The sequence below is a fragment of the Myotis nattereri genome, assembly GCF_964212035.1.
Source record: "Myotis nattereri genome assembly, chromosome: 1".
Lineage (NCBI taxonomy): Eukaryota > Metazoa > Chordata > Mammalia > Chiroptera > Vespertilionidae > Myotis > Myotis nattereri.
Window position 1 is genome coordinate 67176726 of NC_138075.1, and position 24509 is coordinate 67201234.

General features: G+C 40.1%; 1 protein-coding gene across 1 annotated transcript in view; it reads left to right on the forward strand.

The window, feature by feature from the left end:
* The window catches only part of EXD1 (exonuclease 3'-5' domain containing 1), a 47693-nt gene extending 26930 nt beyond the window's left edge, over positions 1-20763 (forward strand). Inside the window, exons 7-12 of the mRNA XM_081112936.1 lie at positions 265-351; positions 9230-9334; positions 9417-9497; positions 13410-13553; positions 14289-14480; positions 19201-20763. Of these exons, the coding sequence (XP_080969062.1) occupies positions 265-351; positions 9230-9334; positions 9417-9497; positions 13410-13553; positions 14289-14480; positions 19201-19857 (1266 nt within the window). The 3' untranslated portion in view covers positions 19858-20763. The remainder of the gene's footprint in view (positions 1-264; positions 352-9229; positions 9335-9416; positions 9498-13409; positions 13554-14288; positions 14481-19200) is intronic.
* The last annotated feature ends 3746 nt before the right edge of the window (positions 20764-24509 follow it).

The following is a 24509-nucleotide window of genomic DNA, read 5'->3' on the forward strand; positions in this document are numbered from 1 at the left end:
TTCCAGCCCTCAAGAAGCTGGAAATTTTACATTTAGTGTAAGGAAATAAACAAATAATTGTATATAATCAGTGATGGTGTGTGTGTGTGTGTGTGTGTGTGTGTGTGTGTGTAGCAGACACCTGTTTTGGATCAGTTATATTTTATGAGTTTAAAAAATATGATCCACTTTGTTCACTGCTAGCTATTTTACTTGTGTCATTCATGATGTTATAATTGCAAAATTAACTCCCTGGAGCATTCTATTTTCTTCTTTTTTTACCAGATGCTCCACATCAAGAAGCAAAGTGTTTTGAGTGTGGCTGCAGAAGGAGCTAATGTGTGTCGTCATGGGAAACTATGTTGGCTTCAGGTAAAACATAGTTATAAAGAACTTTTTATTTTGGAAATAATTATAAATTCACTTGGAAACTTATATTAATTGTCTTCGTTGTATCACCCACATGTCACTGTACTAGAACCTGTTTGCAATGTCTTTCATTCTCTTACTACTCAGTTTATTCTTTTCAAAAGAAAAGAGCTTCTGTCTCTTTATAGATTCACTTTTATAATCATTACTAGGGGCCCAGTGCATGAAATTTGTGCAGGGGGTGGGGGTGGGTCCCTCAGCCCGGCCTGCACCCTCTTGCAATCCGGAACTGCTGGCTTCTAACCACTGGCCTACCTGCTTGCCTGATGGCCCCTAACCACTCGCTTACCTGCCTGATCGCCCCTAACTGCTCGCCTGCCTGCCTGATCGCCCCTAACTGCCCATGCCTTGGCCCCTGTGGCAGTGGCTTCGTCCAGAAGGATGTCCGGAATGATGTCTGGAAGGTCGTTCAGCTGTCTGGTCTAATTAATATTATGCTTTTATTATTATAGCTTGCTGACTTACAGATTATGCTTGAGGTCTTTCCCAGTTCTATTCTCTTGCCTTAGCTCTATGAAGAGTTTCTCATCTTTCCTTTTGTTTGCTAGCTTTCCACAGTGGGTTTCTACCACATCATTTTTATTTTCCTGGACCTCAGGTGAGGGTCCCTACTATATCCAAAGAACTTTGTAATGAGCTTTGCATAGCTAGAGGTTGGGTAGCCACCTTTGGATCACACTCAGCAGCAGCAGCATTTAAGGGGCTGAATACCCAAACAATGTCTTCTATCCTTTGAGTAGAGACCTACCTCCAGCTACTGAAAAGATATTTTATTAGGATTGGCAGTCTGCTCTCTTGACCTTCTCTCACTGAAGTATTCATCTTCTCAAAGGGAAAGAAATGGAGATATCAAGCCCAGTTTTGCACAAGGATTAGAGTGCCTCTCTTATTTCATGCATTTTCATGGCAAACCTTAGTTTTTAGGTGGCTAGGTTTGAGTTAGCAGCACAAATGCAAATTTCTTTCTTTTAATACATATATTTTTATTGATTTCAGAGAGGAAGGGAGAGGGAGAGAGAGATAGAAACATCAATGATGAGAGAGAATTATTGATCGGCTGCCTTTGCACGACCTTTACTGGGGATCGAGCCCACAATCTGGGCATGTGCCCTTGACCAGAATCAAACCCAGGACCCTTCAGTCTGCAGTCCGATGCTCTATCCACTGAGCCTAACCAGCTAGGGCTATTTTTCTTTCTTTTTTTTTCAGATCATCAGCATAGTTGGGTTCTTTTTTTATTCTCCTGTTACATCTGTATTTATACCCTTCTTTCTTGTTTTTATTTATTGATTTTGGACAGAGAGAGGAAAGAAAGAGAGAGAGAGAGATTTGTTGTTTCACTTATTTATGCATTCATTGGTTGATTCTTGTATGTGCCCTGACCGGAACCTTGGTGTTTGGGATGACACTCTAACCAACTGAGTTATCTGGCCAGGACCTATTTGGTACTTTCTTTTTTGTTGTTGTTATTTAATACTTTCTTATATTTCCCATCTCTTTGCTAAAATTCTCATTGCATTTGTCCATTCTTCCCAAACTGGCTAGTACAACAATTACTTTAAATGCAAATGGATTAAATGCTCCAATCAAAATACATAGGGTGGCCAAATAGAAAAGAAAATCCTTACATATACTGTCTACAAGAGACTTACTTCAGAATGAAGACATACAGAGACTGAAAATAAAGGGATAGAAAAATATTTCATGAAAAAAAAAAAAAGCTGGGGTAGCAATACTTATACCAGACAAAATAGACTTTTAAACAAAGTCTACAACAAGAGACAAAGAAGGGTCCAACAATCCCACTTCAGGGTATTTACTGAAGAAACCCAAAACACTAAAACGAAATGACATATGCATCCATTAGTTCATTGTAGCGTTATTTACAATAGCCAAGGTATGGAACCAATTTGAAGTGTCCATCAACAAGTGAATGGATAAAAAGATGTGGTGCATATATACAATGGAATGTAACTCATCCATTAAAAAAAAAAATAGCCCTAGCCGGTTTGGCTCTGAATAGAGCGTTGGCCTGTGGACCAAAGGGTCTTGGGTTCAATTCTGGTCAAGTGCCCATACCTTGTTTATAGGCTCCTCCCTGGCCCAGGCCCTGGTCAGGGCGTGTGCAGGAGGCAACCAATCGATGTGTTTATCTCCCATCGATGTTTCTGTTTTTCCCTCTCTCATCCACTCTCTCCAAAAAATCAATGGGAAAATACCCTTGGGTGAGGATTAGCAAAACAAAACAAAATAAAAAATCCTGCCATCTGCCATCTGTGACAACATGGATATTGCAACAACATGGAGGGTATTGTGCTGAGTGGAATAAGTCAGAGAAAGACAAATGCCTATGATTTTATTTATATATGGAATCTAAAAAACTAAATGAACAAGCAAAATAGAAATAGACTCATTAAGAGAACCTTTTGACAGTTGTCAGATGGGAGAGAGGTTGAGGGAATGGGTGAGAAAGGTGAAGGGATTAAGAAGTACAAATTGGGCCCTGACTAGGTAGTTCAGTTGCTTAGAGCATCATCCTAATATGCCAACATTGCCGGTGGGTACCTAGTCAGGGCACATACAATAATGAATGCATAAATAAGTGGAACAGCAAATCAATATTTCTCTTTCTTCTCTCTCTTTTTAAAAATCAATAAATAGCTGAAACCGGTTTGGCTCAGTGGATAGAGCGTCGGCCTGCGGACTGGGGGGTCCCGGGTTCGATTCCGGTCAAGGGCATGTACCTGGGTTGCGGGCACATCCCCGGTGGGGGATGTGTAGGAGGCAGCTGATCGATGTTTCTCTCTCATCAATGTTTCTAACTCTCTATCTCTCTCCCTTCCTCTCTGTAAAAAATCAATGGAATATATTTAAAAAAAAATCAATAAATAAAAATAGGATGTACAAAAAAGTTACGGAATAGCCATGGGGATGTAAAGTATAGTATAAGGAATATAGTCAAGTAATAACTATGTATGTTGTCAGATGGGTACAAGTTTTATCAGAGTAATCACTTAATAAGTTATATAAATGTCTAATCACTGAATTGTACACCTAAAACTAGTGTGTGTGTGTATATATATATATATATATATAAATTGTAATTGAAAATATAAAATTTTTTAAAATTTAAAAAATAATAAGATGGGAGAAACCAAGATGGCGGCATGGGTAAACACCTAAAATTGCTGCCTCGCACAACCACTTCAAAAATACAACTAAAAGATGGAACAGACATCACCCAGAACTACAGGAAGGCTGGCTGAGTGGAAATTCTACAACTAGAAGGAAAGAGAGAAGCATACCGAGACTCAGAGGAGGTGCGGTGCGGAAGTAAAATACTAAGGTGTGGAGGTGCATGCGGAGTGGGCTGGCGGCTGGGGACGTGGTTGTCTTTTTCAATCAGGAGGGAGCCTCAGGCTCTGAACTCCAGTTCTGGGCAAGTCTCTGGGGACCCAGACTCAAACGGGAGAAGCGGGACTGTCTGACATCGGTCGGAACTGGAGGGCAGGTTTCTCTCCAAGGTACTTGCAGCAATTGCTGGGACACTGAGAAGCAGAGCCTCTGAAGGCAAGACTGAGAGCAGTCATAACTGCTCGCTCCTCCTGCCCTGTTGATCCCCTGGGACTCGCCCCGCCCAAGCCTTGCACACAGGCATTTGCTGGATAGCTTCAGGCAGAGGCTAGATTAGCACCTCCCTAGAGATCAGGACAGAAGTTCTCCCACTGTAGACACAGCTGATTCTCACAACCAATTGGCCTGGAGGTCAAATCCCCCCCCAGTGTTACCTACAACAACCAAGGCTTAACTACAACACTGTGCACAAAGACCACAAGGGGGTGCACCAAGAAAGCATAAAAAATGCGGAGACAAAGAAACAGGACACAAATGACAGAAATGGAGGAAAGCAAACTATTGGATCTAGAGTTCAAAACCACACTTATAAGGTGTTTCAAGAACTGTCTGGAAGCCGCCGATAAGTTTAGTAAGGCCCTCGAAAAGACTGGTGAGACCACCGATAAATGTAGTGAAATCTTCAAGAAATCTAGTGAGATCCTCGATGTTGTGATAAAGAACCAACTAGAAATTAAGCATACACTGACTGAAATAAAGAATATTATACAGAGATCCAGCAGCAGACTAGAGGATCGCAACAATCAAGTCAAAGATTTGAAATACAAAGAAGCAAAAAAACACCCAACTGGAAAAGCAAAATGAAAAAAGAATCCAAAAATACGAAGATAGTGTAAGGAGCCTCTGGGACAGCTTCTAGCGTACCAACATCTGAATTATAGGGTTGCCAGAAGAAGAGAGAGAGCAAGATATTGAAAACCTATTTGAAGAAATAATGACAGAAAACTTCCCCTACCTGGTGAAAGAAATAGACTTCCAAGTCCACGAAGTGCAGAGAACCCCAAACAAAAGGAATCCAAAGAGGACCACACCAAGACACATCATAATTAAAATGCCAAGAGCAAAAGACAAAGAGAGACTCTTAAAAGCAGCAAGAGAAAGAAACTCAGTTACCTACAAGGGAATACCCATACGACTGTCAGCTGATTTCTCAACAGAAACTTTGCAGGCCAGAAGGGAATGGCAAGAAATATTCAAAGTGATGAATACCAAGAACCTACAACCAAGATTACTTTATCCAGCAAAGCTATCACTCACAACTGAAGGTCAGATAAAGACCTTCACAGATAAGGAAAAGCTAAAGGAGTTCATCACCACCAAACCAGTATTATATGAAATGCTGAAAGGTATCCTTTAAGAAGAGGAAGAAGAAGAAAAAGGTAAAGATACAAATTATGAACAACAAATACACATCTATCAACAAGTGAATCTAAAAATCAAGGGAATACATAATCTGATGAACAGAATGAACTGGTGATTATAGTAGAATCAGGGGCATAGAAAGGGAATGGACTGGCTATTCTTGGGGGGCGGAAAGGGGTGTGGGGGATGCGGGAAGAGACTGGACAAAAATCGCGCGCCTATGAATGAGGACAGTGGGTGGGGAGTAAGGGTGAAGGGTGGGGTGGTAACTGGGTGGAGGGGAGTTTTGGGGGGAAAAAAGAGGAACAAATGTAATAATCTGAACAATAAAGATTTAATTAAAAAAATAAGATGAAGGTAGCAAATCGTTGTTGAGACTCAAAGATTTTTTTATATCCTTTGGCCTACTTCTCAGGGCCACTTCTAGGAATCTGTCTTCAAAATATGAAGAAAAATATGTGAGTATCTATTCACCCTGGCATCATTTATGACAATAAAAATCAGAAACTACTTAAATGGTTAATAATAGAAGTTACAGTATATTTTATAACTTCTTTATGGATGCCAGAAATTGATGACAAATGCAATATAGAAAACTATTTGAAAGTTCATGAATGGAAAAAGCAGGCTATAGATTTGAATGCATATTATTGGAGCCATGTACGTTTTTTGCATATGAAAAAAAAAGGAAAGGAGAATTGTATGGCATGCGTTGATTCACTGAAGAAATGTATAACGCCCATCCATGTGCCTGACTCTGTTCTAGTTGCATGTATACTGGTAAATTTGACATAATCTCTTCTCTCATAGAGTTTAAAGTCTAGCAGAGAATTATTTTCTAAACTTTTAGTGTCTATTCAATTTTTATGTTTAAAGATGTAGGGGGAAAGAGCAGAGATTGATTATTTAGGTGTCAAATTCTAGCAAACATCATGAAGGATTTGAGAATGGGTACAGGTAGGTCTGGCAATTGTAGCTGTAACAATAGTTAGCTCCTGAAATGACAAAGATGGCATCAAAATGTCATGTGGTTGCCTCTCTAGACCTTCTTAGATCCTTTTTGGCCTTTTACTCTCTGACTCAGTTGATTATCCAGCTGTACAGCTTTTGTGGCTTTTATGAAGAAAAACAATCTAGAATTCTTACGATTGTATAAAATTGATGTATAAAAACAGTGTTCCTGCCATTTGTGCCAGTGTATTTGTTGCCTGTTTTATACTGATGAGGAACAGGGATCTTCTCTTATGAGTAATTTCATGTGATACCTAGCACATTCATGATTACTATGGAACTAAAAAAATAAAATGCATTTTGTGTTTTAACAACAAAATATATTGTTCATATTCCCCTTAAACCTGTAATCCCTAGGGTATTAGAATGCTATAGGTGAGATTGATAAAAATTAAAGTTGGGATAGTAAAAAGTGAAAGGCTAAATAACCAGATTGTCTGTTTCATTTCTTTTGAAAAATCACAGTTATAGTGCCTTTTTAAAAAAAAATTAAATCTTTATTGTTCAGATTATTACATTTGTTCCTCTTTTTTCCCCCCATAGGTCCCTGCCACCTGGTTCCCACCCCACCCTTTGCCCGTACCCCCACCCCAACTGTCCTCATCCATAGGTGTACAATTTTTGTCCAGTCTCTTCCCGCACCCCCCACACCCTCCCCCCCCCCCCCGAGAATTGTCAGTCCACTCCCTTTCTATGCCCCAGATTCTATTATATATTCACCAGTTTATTCTGTTCATCAGATTTTTTATTCACTTGATTTTTAGATTCACTTGTTGATAGATATGTATTTGTTGTTCATAATTTGTATCTTTACCTTTTTCTTCTTTTTCCTCTTCTTAAAGGATACCTTTCAGCATTTCATATAATACTGGCTTGGTGGTGATGAACTCCTTTAGCTTTTTCTTATCTGTGAAGCTCTTTATCTGACCTTCAATTCTGAATGATAGCTTTGCTGGGTGAAGTAATCTTGGTTGTAGGTTCTTGGTATTCATCACTTTGAATATTTCTTGCCACTTCCTTCTGGCCTGCATAGTTTCTGTTGAGAAATCAGCTGACAATCGTATGGGTACTCCCTTGTAGGTAGGTAATTGTTTTTCTCTTGCTGCTTTTAAGATTCCCTCTTTGTCTTTTGCTCTTGGCATTTTAATTATGATGTGTCTTGGTGTGGTCCTCTTTGGATTCCTTTTGTTTGGGGTTCTCTGCACCTCCTGGACTTGGAAGTCTATTTCTTTCACCAGGTAGAAGAAGTTTTCTGTCATTTTTTCTTCAAATAGGTTTTCAATATCTTGCTCTTTCTCTTCTTCTAGCACCCCCATAATTCGGATGTTGGTACGCTTGAAGTTGTCCCAGAGGCTCCTTACACCTTACACTACCTTCGTATTTTTGGATTCTTTTTTTTTTTTTTTTTTTTTTTTGCTTTTCTGGTTGGGTGTTTTTTGCTTCTTTGTATTTCAAATCTTTGACTTGATTCTTGCGATCCTCTAGTGAGCTGTTAGATCTCTGTATAATATTCTTTATTTCAGTCAGTGTATGCTTAATTTCAAGTTGGTCCTTTTTCATATCCTTGAAGGTCCCACTAGATTTCTTGAGGGTCTCATTAAATTTATTAGCAGTTTCTAGAAAATTCTTGAAAAACCTTATAACCGTGGTTTTTAACTCTATATCCAGTAGTTTGCTTTCTTCCATTTCTGTCATTTGTGACCTGTTTCTTTGTCCGCATTTTGGCTGCTTTCCTGTGTTGATAGAGTGGCTTTCTGGGCTAGGTGTCCTATAGGGCCCAGTGGCTCAGCCTCCCCAATTACCTGAGGTGGATACTCTTGGTGCACCCTTTTGTGGGCTGTGTGCACAGTTTTGTTGTAGTTAAGCCTTGATTGTTGTTGGTATCACTGGGAGGAATTGACCTCCAGGCCAATTGGCTGTGAGAATCAGCTGTGTCTATGGTGGGAGAACTTCTTGCTGAAGACACCCTTATGGGGCAAGACTTGCTTCAGTGGAGCTTTGGTGCTCACTGAGTCTGCCCCCTGAGTGTGTCTCTTATGGATCTGAGGATTTGTAATCTGGATGGTCCCACTCTGACCACTGGGTATACTGGCTCTTGAATCTCTAAGGAGGTGCTAATTTAGGCTCTTCCTGAGGCTACCCAGCAGGAGCTATGGAGAGATATGCAGATTCCTCTTCTTTATTTGGGATTTGGAGGTGCCCAGATGAGGCCCAGCTGTGAAGCAAGGCAAGCTGCTGTGGGACCTTGGGCCTTCTTTTGGATGTTCTGGGTCTCTCTGATCCAGCTGCAGTTTGTTAGGTAATTTTAGATTGCAAAGGGCCAGGCCATTCATATGCAAAAGCCGCTGCACACAGCTAGGGTGGGGCGGGGTCTCAGGGAGTCAACAGGGCGGAGCAAACAGCTATGGCTGATCCTCAGCCCTGCCCTAAGAGGCTCCGGGTCTCAGTGTTCCAAGGTAATCGCTGCAAGCACCTCTGAGAGAAAGCCGCCCTCAAGTTCCACCCGAAGCCAGACAGTCCAGTTTCTCCCCATATGAGTCTGGGTCCCCAGAGACTTGCCCAGAACTGGAGTTCAGAGCAGTTTGGAGCTTGAGACTCCTCCCGATTGAAAAAGACAACAGTGTCCTCAGTTGCCAGCCCTTTCCGTGTGCGCCTCCGTACCTCTGCACTTTACTTCCGCAAGTCTCAGTGTGCTTTTCTCTTTCCTTCTAGTTGTAGAATTTCCACTCAGCCAGCCTTCCTGTGGTTCTGGATGATGTCCATTTTGTCTTTTAGTTGTATTTTTGAAATGGTTGTGCGAGGCAGCAATTTCAGGTGTTTACCTATGCCGCCATCTTGGTTTCCTCCTTTTTTATTTATTTTTTTATGTAGGATCAATTTAAACCCATTTTTCTCTAAGAATATTGAATGCCTATAATTTACTTTAAAAGTGAGGATGTTAAATATTTTATCACATGTCTTTCTTGATCTTCAGATCCCTTTCCCTAGTTCTTCCTTATGCTAATAACATGTGTGACTGCATGATTTATTGTAGGTGGCCACAAACAGCCGTGTCTATTTATTTGACATTTTCCTTCTGGGAAATCGTGCTTTCAACAATGGACTGCAGATGGTATTAGAAGACAAGAAAATTTTGAAGGTGAGTGTGTAAGCTGATTGCTCTGCTAATAAAACTAGTAGCCAGGTTCTAATTACTCTGTCTCTGTCTTCTAATGCCTTAGGTTATCCATGATTGTCGTTGGCTTTCTGATTGCCTCTCTCATCAGTATGGAATTTGGCTGAATAATGTCTTTGACACACAGGTACATGCAGGGAAACATTGGATTTAATCTACTGTACGTAGCTCCTGTAGAAAATAGGCCTTGTCTGATGAGTTGTTGAAAGTCTTTATGTGTCTGTGCCCCATTCCTGTTCATTTCTCATGTAAGATGTTTGTACAATGTGTGGGATCATTTGGTGAACTATAAAATTACTGCAGAAAAGTTACTTAAAAGTATTTGGTATTTTCCCCTCATTTTGCTCCAGAATTTGCTCTGTACTCTAGTAAATAATATTCAGAAACAAACAATTGTGGGGTCATTCAGAAGTCTGAGATGAGACCTTCAGTATGAGGTGAACAATCACACCTCTGCCTTTACCACATATGTACCAGTTAAGGCTAGTGTCTAGTTGGCATCTAGCTCAAGGATGCAGGTCGTCCTAGATATGTGAAAAAGCCTCTTTTGGCACAACATAGCCTAAAGATATATGATTTTCCTCTGCTCTAAAGGACCCTAGATAAATGAGAAATTCTTAGACAATACTATCTCTTAGGGCTGGTTTGGCTGTGAGAGCAGGAAAACCATTAGTTTTCATTATGCTTTCTTAGGTTCTTCTAGGTTTATGCCAGTGAAAGTGAAATAGTGAATATATAAGACCTAGAGCCTTTGGAGAGGGGTTAAACTATTGAGTTGGCCAATTTTTAACAAATTCCTAAAATTTTAATTTTTTGTGTTTTTTTGTGTGTGACTCAGTTTGCCCTGTGTATATCAGCTCATTTACATGTTCTTTTGGGCCTTCTTTCAGGATCTTTCACTCTATAGAGATTGCTTTTGTGCTTATTCCAAAACGTAAGAGAATTGCTCATTGTTCCCTTGAGGCCATCAGGCTTCTTGATTGTGTGTAATAAAGACACTGGCATATATTTCCATACTTTTCTTCTTAGATTTTCATAGTGAAAGAAGCAGGTATTGAGAGTTTTTCTAATTTGTTTTCCTTAGCACAATGTATTAGTTTCCTGTTGCTGTTGTAACAAATTCAAATTTAGGGACTTAAATAACATTAATTTGCCCTGGCCAGTGTGGCTCAATTGGATGGGTGTTGTCCCATGCATGAAGAGTTGCCAATTTGATTCCCAGTTAGGGCACATGCCTGGGTTGTGGGTTAGAGTGTAGGATTAGGGTTAGGTCCCCAGTGGGGGGCATTTGGGAGGCAGTAGATTGATGTTATGCTCTCACGTTGTTTCTCTCCCTCTCCCTTTCTCTCTCTAAAAATCAATTTTTTAAAATCTTTAAAAAAACACAACAACATTAATTTACTCTCTTACAGTTCTGGAGATTAGAAGTCTGAAATCATTTATATTGGGCTATAGTCAAGGTGTCAGCAGGGCTGGTTTCTTCTGGAGACTGATGGGGGAGAGACTGATTTCTTGCTTTTTCAGTTTTCACTTATATTCTTTGGTTTATTCTTATTGCATCTTAAAAGTGCATCACTCCAAAGTCTGCTGCCATAGTATGATCTCCTTCTGCTTCCCTCTCATAAGAACACGTGATTACATTCAGGGTCTATCCTGATAATTCAAGATAATATTCCCATCTCAAGATCCTTAACTTATTACAGCTTCAAAGTCCATTTGTTGCATAAAATAACATTCATATGTTCCAGTAATTAGGATGTAGATATCTTTGGTGGCCATTATATAACCTATCACACACAGGTAAATAATTATTTCACATTTTTAAAAATATGTTTTTTTATTGATTTCAGAGAGAGGAGGAAAGAGGGAGAGGGGGTTAGAAGCATCAATGATGAGAGAGAATCATCTATTGGCTGCACACTCAGGCATGTGCCCTGACCAGGCATTGAACTGTGACCTATTGGTTCATGAGTTAATGCTCAACCACTGAGTCATACCGTCAGGGCTTAATTCTTAATTTTTAAGCTTTCCTTACCAAAACTTTACCACAGTTGCTAATCTATATATATAAAAAGCCTTAGCGACCATCCAACCATTTGACTGTCCAACCGGTAGCTCTGATACACAATGACCACCAGGGGCAGACACTCAACACTCAACACAGGAGCTACTGAGCTGCAGTGACTTGGCAGCTGCAGTTCTTGGGTTATGCACCCGGAACCAGAGAGGAGGGAGATCGATTCCAGGGTGCATCACCTGAGAACTGCCCTCTCACAATCCGGGACACCACGGGGGATGTCAGAAAACTGGTTTCAGCCCAATCCCCGCAGGCCAGGCCGAGGGACCCCACCAGTGCATGAATCTGTGCACCAGGCCTCTAGTATGTAATAAAAATAATTATGTTTTTTTGAAATCCTCACCTAAGGAGATGCTTAGAGAGAGAGAAAGAGAGTTTGCCGAGGGATTGCCTTCCATATGTTCCCCAACATTGGATCAAACCCACAACCCAGGTATGTGCCCTGATCAGGAATAGAAGCAGCAACTTTTTGGTGCATGCTGGGGTCCAACCCCAGCGGGTCCAGGGGTCCCCAAAGGTGTGGACGGAGTCGGCGAAGAAGGAATGACACGGAGACAGCGTTCAGTTGATCAGCAGCCTAGCCAGGATCTCCTGCCAAGTTCTGGTCTGGATCTCCAGCGAAGTTCTGGTTCGGATCTCCAGCCAGGTTCTGTGTCCATGGTCTCTTGCTAGGTTCTCCAGCCAGGTTCTCCAGGTTCTCCAGCCAGGTTCTGTAGCCATGTTCCCTCGCTAGGTTCTCCAGCCAGGTTCTGTCCAGGTTCTCCAGCCAGGTTCAGTCACCAGGTTCTAGTCAGGTTCTCTTGCCAATTTCTGTAGTCAGGTTCAGTCCAGGATCTTTTGCTATGTTCTCTCGCTAGGTTCTGTCTCTAGGTTCTGAGGCCAGTTTCTGTCCAGGATCTTTTGCCATGTTTTCTCCAGCGAAGTTCTTCTGTCTCTAGAGAACGTTCTGTGTAGGTTCTGTGCCAATTTCTGTCTCTCTCGGTTCTGTCTTCTAAGTCCTGTGTTCCAAGTTCTGTGTCTTGCTGTCTTATTACATCTGTATTTATACCAGTTGATTCAATCCTATCAATCTCTATTTCAAAGGTTAGGGCGTTTCTTATCTCCATTCCAGGGAGTAAAGATTATGTAGCTTAAGCATGATTGTTCGTAGTTAAAGTGATTAATTACCCACCTGGCACTTAGTTAAGAGGTTTTATTCCCTCCCTAACTTCAGGGGAAAATCCCTACCTGGGGAAACAACCTTTCTCAGAGACCTTGGTTAAAACACATAGTGCCTAGAAGGTGAGCAAACATATTAAGAACAGTATGCCATATATGCCAGGTCCCTTGAAACAGCAAGCATGGACCAGCTCCCGGCAGGTGCACAGGATGACACTCAACCAACCGAGCCACTGTGGCCTGGCAAAATAATTCTTGAATTTTATCTTCCTTTCCCCATTTCTCAAAGGCACCAAAAAATAATAAATAGCCCTGGCTGGTTTGGCTCAGTGGCTAGAGTGTCGGCCTGCAAACTGAAAGGTCCCAGGTTCGATTCCGGTCAAGGACACATGCCTGGGTTGGTGGCTCGATCCCCAGTGGGGGACTTGCAGGAGCCAGCCGATCCACCATGATTCTCCTCATGGATGTTTCTATCTCTCTCTCCCTCTTCCTTCCTCTCTGAAATCAATAAAATTATATTTAAAAAATAATATTAAATAACCGTAAGGCAGTCAAATAAAAGAAGTGGAAAAGAAAGTAGACAAGTACACATTAAAATTGGGTAATCATTTTTCTTTTTCTTTTTTCCTCCTACTTTTCAGAATAAGTTGACTGTACAACTTTAAATTTTCATGTGGGTCATTGGGGAAAATGGTATTTAAAGACATTTATCTAAATACTGTATACTTGTACTATTTCTGCCAGGAGATAGCTCTGTGTATATATTCTACAGATTGGTCTGTTTGTCTTTTTTTAATGCCACAGGTGGCAGATGTCCTTCAGTTTTCCATGGAAACAGGCGGCTTTCTTCCAAACTGCATCAGTACCTTACAGGAGAGTTTAATCAGACATCTTAAAGTAGCCCCTAAATATCTCTCCTTTCTGGAAGAGAAACAAAAACTGATTCAGGTGAGTATTAAAGGATGTCCCATATGAATTAGTTTTTTTCAAGTGCTTTCTGAGTGAGGTCATTAACATATTCTATAGAGAAATGACAGGTGCCATGTAAGCATATGAGCATTGCTAAAATCTTAGTTGTTCCAAATGGGAACAGTTCGTTTGTGGGCTTAAGTGGATAAGAGCCAGGATCCAGATTTGTTGTCTGTCAATTTAAAAGCATTCTGAAATACATTGTTAAACGGACAAGAGGGTGATTAGGTTGGGAATTTGGACTAAGTGATAGGACAAAAATAATTCCAATTATTTATCCCAATGTAAGGTAGATTTTATTTAGCTCCTGATTGTCTCTCATGCTAAACTGGGATCTAGATCATTTGGCTATAGTTTTGGCCATGTAACCAAATCTGCTGCCTCCAGTTTTAAATAAGTCCTGATTTATCTTTCTCTCCTTCTCCCTCCTTCTTATCTTTTCTTCCTTCTTCCCTCTTCCCTCTCTCTCTCACTCTCTCTCTCTCCCCTTCCTTCCTCCCTCCCTCTGTCCTCCCTGAATCATAAAGTGTGTATGTGTGTGTGTGCTCAGAAGGCTAGCCATAGTGTGAAAGTAGAAGGTAATAATTGAGGGAAATGACAGTAATAGTATTTTAAGTTAAACAGCACTTACATAAACAGTTATTTTCTTTCCTTACAGTTATTTTCTTTAACGTTTTGCTTATTATTCAGAGAAAATTGTTTTGATGCCTCTAGGAAAATACGGAAGTGTGGTTCACACGACCTCTTTCACCCTCCTTGCTAAAAATTTTGGCCCTAGAAGCCACCTACCTGCTACCCCTTCGCTTGGTACTCCTGGATGAGATGATGTCTGACCTAACCACCCTGGTAGATGGGTACCTAAACACCTACCGAGATGGGTCTGCAGACTGGCTGGGAGGCATGGAGGTAGGTGCAGCTCTTTGTGGCTGTGTCTTGAGGACTTCTGCTTCTGCCTTATTCCTCATGGAGTGATATCCACAGCCACAGCAAATCTCACCAGGCAGACTTGGTGATAACTATTTTTTTAAATATATTTTTATTGATTTCAGAGAGGAAGGGAGTAGGAGAGAGAGATAGAAACATCAATGATGAGAAAGAATCACTGATCAGCTGCTTCCTGCACGCCCCCTACTGGGGATCGAGCCCACAACCTGGGCATGTGCCCATGACCGGAATTGAACCTGGGACCCTTTAGTCCGCAGACTGATGCTCTATCCACTGAGGCAAACCGGCTAGGGCAGTAATAAATATTTTTGAAGAGGCTATAGCTTGGGCTTAATCCATGTCCTTGAGCATTTTTCACAATATTATGTTTCCAATGAATATTTCTATCAAAGAATGATTAAATTTAAGATTTCATTAGTTATTTTTATGATGCCAGTACAATATAAGAAAAATTATAGACCAGGAGTTGAGAAAATGTTGCCCTTAACACCTAACTTAACCCCTGGCCTCTTTTGGTATAGCTCACAAACTAAGAATGGTTTTTACAGTTTTAAGGGATTATTTAAAAAAAAAAAAGTATGCAATGGAGTTGGTTTGTGGCTTAGAAGGCCAAAATATTTACTGTTTGGCTCCTTACACAAAAAAGTTTGCAGGTTGTTGGATTCTCCGTTAGAAATTCTGATGCAGAATCTTAAATACAATATTAGCATTTTGGGTATGAACCCCACTAGATGTATTTCACTTTTCTTTTAATGTGTTGCTGGATTCTATTTGCAAGCATAGTTTAATGTTAGGAAATTCTCCATTTTACTAGAGCCAAGAAAGTCTTATGACTATCTCATGAATGCCAAAAAAAAATAAAAAATAAAAATACAACTTTTTTGTATTCTGCTCTCACTGTTTAATAGCAACAGCAGCAACAAAACATAAAAATCCTTGCATACCTTGTTTTACTGGATAATTTTAATGTTTTTTATTTATCATGTAAAACCAACAACAATTTTATAACTTTTTTGTATTTTGCTCTCACTGTTTAATGCTAGAAACATTTATATTACTTTACATACAATATTAATTAAAGTTGGAATAGATACTTCAACATGATAAAATTTTCTCAAGCAAGAAGACTACATAATGTTTAGGAACACTAAAAGCATTCCCATTAATATAAAGAAAAAAATTTAAATGGTGAATATTACCATTACTTTAATATTTTTAAAGCTTTTTTAAAATACATTTTTTTTTATTGACTTTAGAGAAGAAGGGAGAGGGAGAGAGAGAAACATCAATAATGAGAAGTGTCTTCGATCGGATGCCTCCTGCTCGCCCCCTACTGGGGATTGAGCCCTAAACCTGGGCATGCGCCCTGACCGGAATCAAACTGTGACCTCCTTGTTCATAGGTCCATACTCAACCCTGAGCCATGCCAGCCATACTACTTTAATATTTTTTGGAGTTATTAGGCAATGGAATTTAAAAAAATCTATAAACTATAAAAATTGAATAGGAGAAATTAGAATTATGACATGCCTATGATACACAGGAAACCTGAAGAGAATCAACTGAAAAAAAACACTCCAAACAAAAAGAGAATTTAGTAAAGTGGTGAAAAAGTATGACATAAAAAATAGCTTTCTCATACCCATATACACAGCTAGAAAATGAAAGAAAACATCAATTTGTAATTGTAACAAAAAAGGTAGATTACCCAGAAATAAGTCTAACAAGAAATGTGTAATATAGAGATGAAGAAAATGTTAAAATATTACTGAATGAGATAAAAGAGAACTTGAATGGAGACACTAAATATTTTTAGTTATCTAAATTAACTTTTAACTTTAACTCTATTCCAATAAAAATATTAACAACAGTATTATTTAGGCAAACTGATTATAGAGTTTATAGAGATCAATAACCATAAGTAAAACATATAAGTCTAAACCAAATAAAACAGTTTGCGACAGTACCGGTTTAGGAAGACCAGTGGAAAAGAATAGAAAACCGTGCTCGCTTCGGCAGCACATATACTAAAATTGGAATGATACAGAGAAGATTAGCATGGCCCCTGCGCAAGGATGACACGCAAATTCGTGAAGCGTTCCATATTTTTTTTTAAATATATTTTATTGATTTTTTACAGAGAGGAAGGGAGAGGAATAGAGAGTTAGAAACATCGATCAGCTGCCTCCTGCACACTGCCCCCTGGGAATGTGCCTGCAACCACGGTACATGCCCTTGACCGGAATCGAACCCGGGACCCTTCAGTCCGCAGGTCAACGCTCCATCCACTGAGCCAAACTGGTCAGGCGCGTTCCATATTTAAAAAAAAAAAAAAAAGAATATAAAACCCAAAAATAGATCCAATTTATATCTGCCAAGATGGTTATGATAAAGGTAGACTTTTCAATCCATGAGAAAGAAAGATAATTATTCTGAAAATGACCTTAGGCAAATGACTAACCACTGTGGGGGAGGAGAATTCAGAATTGAATTGCTATCTCTTTCATTACACTGAAACAAACTCCATGGATCGAGTATTTTTGTAAAAAATGGAATTATAAAATTGGGGGGGAAAACAATTTAAAAAATAATCTTACATAAGGAATACTTTTCTTTCTTTCCCTGCAATTTTATTGAGAAATAATTGAAAAAATTAATGGTATATATTTAAAGTATACTAGTACATATACGCTGGTGGAATGCTTCTGAGATCAAGATAATTAACACATCCTTATCTCACATTGTTACTTAGTGTGTATGTATGCTGAGAATGCTTAAGATCTACTCTCAGCAAATTTCAAGTATACAATATCGAATTATTAGCTATAATAAATAACCATGCTGTACATTAATTAGAAACTACTTATAACTGAAAGTTTGTACCCTTTGAACTATCTCTCCATTTCCCCCAACTCCTGGCAACCACCATTCTATTCTCTGCTTCTATAAAATTTAGCTTTTTTTAAAGATTCCACACATTTAAGTAATAGCATACAGTATTTGTCTTTCTCTGTCTGGCTTATTTTACTTAGCACAATACCCTCCATGTTCATCCACATTGTCACAAACGGCAGGATTTCCTTCTTTTCATTGTATGTACATATAGACACATCTTCTTAATTCATTCATCCCTTGATAGACACTTGGGTTGTTTCCATGCCTTAGCTATTGTGAATAATGCAGTGTTAACGAGATTGCTGATATCCCTTCAAGACAGTGATTTTATTCCCTTTGGATATATACCAGATGTGGGATTGCTGAACCATATGGTAATTTTAGTTTTAATTTTTTGAGGAACTGCCATACTGCTTTTGATCATGGCTATACCAATTTACATTCCCATGAACACTGTATGAGAATTCCTTTTTCTCCACATACCACTCCCCCCACCCCCAAGCACTATTATCTCTTATCTTTTTTATAATAGCTATCCTAACAGGTATGAGGTGATATCTTATTGTGGTTTTGATTTGCATTTTCCTGATGATTAGTGTTATCAGAGCATCTTTTCATATACTTACAGCCATTTGAATGCCTTCTTTGTAGCCCTAACCGGTTTGGCTCAATGGATTGAGCGCCAGCCTGCAGACTGAAAGGTCCCAGGTTTGATTCCGGCCAAGGGCATGTACCTTGGTTGTGGGCACATCACCAGTGGGAGGTGTGCAGGAAGCAGCTGATCGATGCGTCTCTCTCATCGATGTTTCTAACTCTCTATCCCTCTCTCTTTCTCTCTGTAAAAAAATCACTAAAATATATATTTAAAAAAATGAATGCCTTCTTTGGGAAAATGTCAGTTCAGGTCTTTAGTTCATTTTAAAAAAATCCTCATCCAAGGATATGTTTTATTGATTTGAGAGAGAGAGAGAGAGAGAGAGAGAGAAGAAAGAGACATAGATCGGTTGCTTCCCAGACTGGGATTGAATCTGAAACCAAGGTATGTGCCCTGACCTGGAATGAAACCTACATGAAACCTACAACCTTTTGGTGTATGGGACAACCAACTGAGCCTCCTGGCCAGACTCTTTGCTCATTTTTTATTTGGATTATTTGCTCTTTTGCTATGGAGTTGTAGGTGTATGTGTTTTTCTATGCAACAAAGAAATACTCAGAACTCTTAAATAAAATTTAATAAATTTGACTTACAATTTTTTTGTATGGTGAAAAGATAGTGAAAAAAGGCAAAGGCAGGCAACCTGGGAAAATTATTTACCTCCTGCAACAAAGAGGGCATTTTCTATTTCTTTTTAAAAAAAATTTTTTATTGATTTCAGAGAGCAGAGAGAGAGAGAGAGAGAGATCAATGATGAGAGAGAATCATCGATTGATTGCCTCCTGAACACTCCTTACTGGGGATCAAGCCCACAACCTGGGCATGTGCCCTGTCCAAGAATTGAACCGTGACCACCTGGTTCATAGGTCGACGCTCAACCACTGAGTCACACCAGCTGGGCTCACTGTATAATCCTGATACATACACACACAAAGACACACACAAAACTGGATTCAAAATATTTGTTACTTGAAAAGTAGTACTACTACAGTTAAAGACACTAGAGGGTACTATAAGAATACATTTGGATAGAACTTAACTTGCCAAATACTGTTAAGTATAGCAGAAGTGATTTTAAGGCATGATCAGAAGTTTAATTATAGGAGATTTGTGTTCAATTTCTTTTCTTAGCCTACGTGTATGGAACTTCCAGAGGAACTGCTTCAACTCAGGGACTTCCAGAAGCAGCGCAGAGAGAGAGCTACAAAAGAATACAGGATGAATGCACAGGGCCTCCTCATAAGGACACTGCTCCATCCAAAGAAATCCATGACAGAGACAGCAAAGAAAGAGGAAAAAGTAAGGGGTGTCTTACTTTGTGAAAAATCTAGGCTAGATAAAGCTCCAAGTTTTACATCTCATGAGAATGTACATTTGCTGAAAGAAGAAGCTGAGAGTAAGCAAATTACAACAGAGCCTCCACATTTACCTCACATAGAGCAGGAAGTCCATGAGGATTCCAGTAACAAAGTCGTTTGCCCTGAATCAGAGGGGTTGGAGGACCAGAGAATAGGCCAGAAAGAACACCTTATGATACCCAAACAGGAATTTCAAGCAAGTTTATCTTTGAAAGAGGAGATAGAACAGCTACTAATGGTGGAAAACAAGGAAGATCTAAAACGCACAAAACAAGATGTCTCAGTGTCTCCTTCCCTTCCTCAGGAAACCAGAATGACTCTGAGTGACACCTTTCATCCTTTTAGAAAAGCTGTGTTTCCCACACTTCCTCCCTGTCCAGCTTTGGAGGATACTGATTCCTGGATAAATTCTTCTTCAAATCTGCCTTAGAGATCTAAAATTTGTTCTTTAGGCCAAAAAGTGGCTCATTTTCCCCTACCATCAGGACTTTCCTAAGTGCTTAAATTTCTTTTCTTTTTTAAAAATATTTTTATTGATTTCAGAGAGAGGAAGGGAGAGGGAGAGAGAGACTGAAACATCTATGATGAGAGAGAATTATTGATTGGCTGCTTCCTGCACACCCCCTACTGGGGATTGAGCCAGCAACATAGGCATGTGCCCTTGACCGGAATTTAACCTGGTACCTTTCGGTCTGCAGACTGATGCTCCATCCACTGAGTCAAACAGGCTAGAGCTAAATTTCTCATATTATAAATTTAATTATGCCTCAGTCATAGGCTTCTGCGGAAATTGTATCCTCTTGCTTATTCCTGGGAGTGAATAAGTTAAATAATAGAAGAAATAAATTTTCTGATTATGTCACTGGGCAGAAGAAATGTTCCCAGTGGCCAGAGTGAATTATTTCTCATAATTTGAATTTAGAGGATTTGAAGAAGGGAGAAATCTTGGGTTTAATATCTTGAAAAATCTATACTTTTAAAATTTTGTTGTGTTTTTTGGTTTGAAGAGTGTTGGTAAAACTCTTACCTATAAGTTTAAAAATAATTGATACCTGACAACTTTATTAGTTCTTTTTGCCTTTTCTTTCTTTTTTTTTTAATGCCCCATAATTCTTTTTAAAAATTATTAATTAATTTAGAGAGAGAAGAAGGGAGAGAGAAAAAAACATTATTTTGTTATTCCAATTTGTGCATGCATCGGTTGATTCCTGTATGTGCCCTGATGGGGGATTGAACCCGAAACCTTGGCAACACTCTAACCAACTGAGCAACCTGGCCAGGGCTCTTTTTACCTTTTCAAAATATTTAACTTGTCAATTATACTTCAATAAAGCTGAAAAAATATTAACTGTTTTTGAATTTTGAAAGTTTTGTCTGTCTTATGTCGTAAACAAACAATAGTTAATGTTTTATCAGAAGCACTATTCGAGTTTTAATTTCAGTCCATTTACTTTTAGGAGATTTTGTCTATTTTCTAATAAAGCTAGGGCTTCCTTTGAGTATATCTGTTATGTAAACATGAAGTTTGATTCTACTCTATTAGCTTGGAATTGGTATATTTTCTAGGCTGAAAGGAAGGCAGCTTGTACCAGGCCTTTTATTATATTGACTAAAGGCCCAGTGCATGAAATTCGTGCACTGGGGATGGGGGGGGGCACCCTTAGCCCCGCTTGTGCCCTCTCACAGTCTGGGACCCCTTGGGGGATGTCCGACTGCTGGCTTAGGCCCGACTGAGGCCTGGCTTAGGCCTGGGGGATTGGGCCTAAGCTGGCAGTCGGACATTCCTCTCACAGTCGGGGATCCCTCGCTCCTTACTGCCTGCCTGCTCACTCCTTACCGCTCAGCTTGCTGCTTCTTAGCGGCAAGCTCCTTACCGGTTGGCTCGCTGCTCCTTAGTGCTGCCATGGAGGCGGGAGAGGCTCTTGTCACCACTGCTGCACTCACCAGCCAGCCATGAGCCCAGCTTCTGGCTGAGCAGCACTCCACCTGTGGGAGTACACTGACCACCAGGGGTCAGCTCCTGTGTCGAGCATCTGCCCCCTGGTGGTCAGTGTGCATCATAGTGACAAATCATTCTGCTTGTTCAGCTGTAATGGTTGCTTAGGCTTTTTTTATATGGACTAGAGGCCTGTTGCACGAAGAGATTCGTGCAATAGGCCTTCCCTTTCCTTGGCTGCTGGCACCAGTTTTTCTCTTGCACCTGGGACCCAGGCCTTCGCTCTGGCTGGGCTCTGGACAGAGCCCCCCGCCCCCAGCCATCAGGCTTCGCGGCTCCGCTGATCCCGGGGTGGTGAGGCCTCCCGGCTCCGCTGATCCCAGGGGCGTGAGGCCTCGTGGCTCCGCTGATCCCGGGGCTGTAAGGCTCCGCTGCTCGGCAGGCTTCAGGTACGTTTGGCTTTGCTCCACTACTTGGAGCCTAGTATGCAAATTAACTGCCATCTTTGTTGGTGGTTAATTTGCATATTGCCCTGATTAGCCAATGGGAAGCATAGCAAAGGTACGATCAATTACCCTTTTTGTCTTTTATTAGATAGGATACTTGTAAGTTGCTCACATTCTTTTGTGTACAATAACCAGTAAACCTGTTTTTACATTAGGTTATCTCTTACATTTCTTTCTTTTTTTAAAAAAAAATATATATATTTTATTGATTTTTTACAGAGAGGAAGGGAGAGAGACAGAGAGTTAGAAACATCGATGAGAGAGAAACATCGATCAGCTGCCTCCTGCACAACCCCACCGGGGATGTGTCTGAAACCCAGGTACATGCCCTTGACCGGAATCGAACCTGGGACCTTTCAGTCCGCAGGCCGATGCTCTATCCACTGAGCCAAACCGGTTCCGGCATCTCTTACATTTTTTAATTGGGTCAGGGTAAATAAATTGGAATATGTCTGGATTTATAGGTTCAGAGTCCAGTTTAGAAATATGTAATTATATTTTTACAGGTCTCTATTATTTATTTCACTTAGGGACAAGCTATGATTAGGAACATCCTTGTCTGCCTGCACCAGCTGATTCAATTATGAATTTCACTGAAAGCAGAGCTATGCCCTTCCAAACTCCAGAGCTCAGATCTAGTCTAAGGTTAAGATTAATTAAGGCTAGTGTTGGTCAGTAGTTAGGGCATCAGCCCTCAAACCCAAGCATCATGGGTTCAATTCCCAGTCAAGGGCATGTACCTGTGTTGTCAGGAAGGGCTCCTACGGGAGGCAACACAGTATTTTGACTCCCAGACTAAATGAATCCTTGGGTTTCATTACAGTATTTTGTCAGAGAAACACTCATAGTCCTGAAATTGCATTTTTCTCCACATCCTTATCTAGTGTAAAGTGCCTACCTAAATTCCATGTGTACTGTCAGATCCTACCTGTCCTTTGCTAGATAGAGTGTAAAAAATCTCTAGGTTGTTCAAGCCCTGTTGCTAGTACTCTGCACCATTACTCATATATCTTATCTAAATTTTGCCCAGAATTTGGGGAAATGCTGGGTGTTTATCCCAACCCATAGTTGAGTTCTTTTTTTTTTTTTAAACATATTTTGCTGAAACCGGTTTGGCTCAGTGGATACAGCATCGGCCTGCGGACTGAAAGGTCCCAGGTTCGATTCCGGTCAAGGGCATGTACCTGGGTTGCGGGCACATCCCCAGTAGGAGATGTGCAGGAGGCGGCTGATCGATGTTTCTCTCCCATCGATGTTTCTAACTCTCTATCTCTCTCTCCCTTCCTCTCTGTAAAAAAATCAATAAAATATATTTTAAAAAAACCCAAAACATATTTTATTGAGTTTTTTTTTACAGAGAGGAAGGGAGAGGGATAGAGTTAGAAATATTGATGAGAGGGAAACATTGATCAGCTGCCTCCTGCACACCCCCTACTGGGGATGTGCCTGCAACCAAGGTACATGCCTTTGACCGGAATCGAACTCAGGACCCTTCAGTCTGCAGACCAAAGCTCCATCCACGGAGCCAAACTGGTTAGGGCTCGAGTTCTTTACTGACTGTATTTTTCTAGTTGAGAGCTCATAAACCGTACTGCCTGCTTTCTCAAACTCTTGGGGTTTTGCTTTAGTCTACAAAAATTTCCTGAGTCCTACTCAAGTCTGACCTTCCCATACATGAACTACAATTAGAGATTCTTACAAATAATCTGACCTTTTTAGTTTGGGATTTAGAAAACAGAGATAAATGACTTCCTTGAACAAAAATGCACCACGGGGAATAGAACCAGTGTTTCTTGCTACTTGGTCCATTAAATGTTCTTTCAACTATAGTAAGAAAAATCACTGCAGCAGCTTTGCTTCCAGTCTGGCTGTGGGCTCGATAAATCTTAACACAATAGAATTTTAACTCACTATTGGTGTGTCTCATTGTTTTGACACAAGGTAAGTGCCAACAGCAAACTGAGATGAGGCCTAGGGCAAACCTAGGGTACTTGGGGGCGAATAGCTAAGTATACTTATCAAAAAGGCATTTATAGCCCCACTGGTGTGCTCAGTGGTTGAGCGTCCACCCATGAACTAGAAGGTCACGATTTGATTCCTGGTCAGAGCACTTGGCTGAGTTGCGGTTTGATCCCCAGGAGAGGGCTTGCAGGAGGCAGTGGATAGATCAGTGATGGCGAACCTTTTGAGCTCGGCGTGTCAGCATTTTAAAAAACCCTAACTTAACTCTGGTGCCGTGTCACATATAGAAATTTTTTGATATTTGCAACCATAGTAAAACAAAGATTTATATTTTTGATATTTATTTTATATATTTAAATGCCAATTAACAAAGAAAAATCAACCAAAAAAATGAGTTCGCGTGTCCTCTGACACGCGTGTCATAGGTTCGCCATCACTGGGATAGATGATTCTCATCATTGATGTTTCTGACTCTTCCTCTCCCTTCTTCTCTCTGAAATAAATAAAAACATTTTTAAAAGGTATTTATACAGTTATAAAAATAAAATACCTTACTTAAAATTTAGAAAATAAAAAGAGAAAAAAGATTTAACTATCATCCCACATTATACAACCCTTCCTAGCATTTTGGTATTTTCTTTCAATTTTCTCATTCTCTCTCCACATACACACATATCT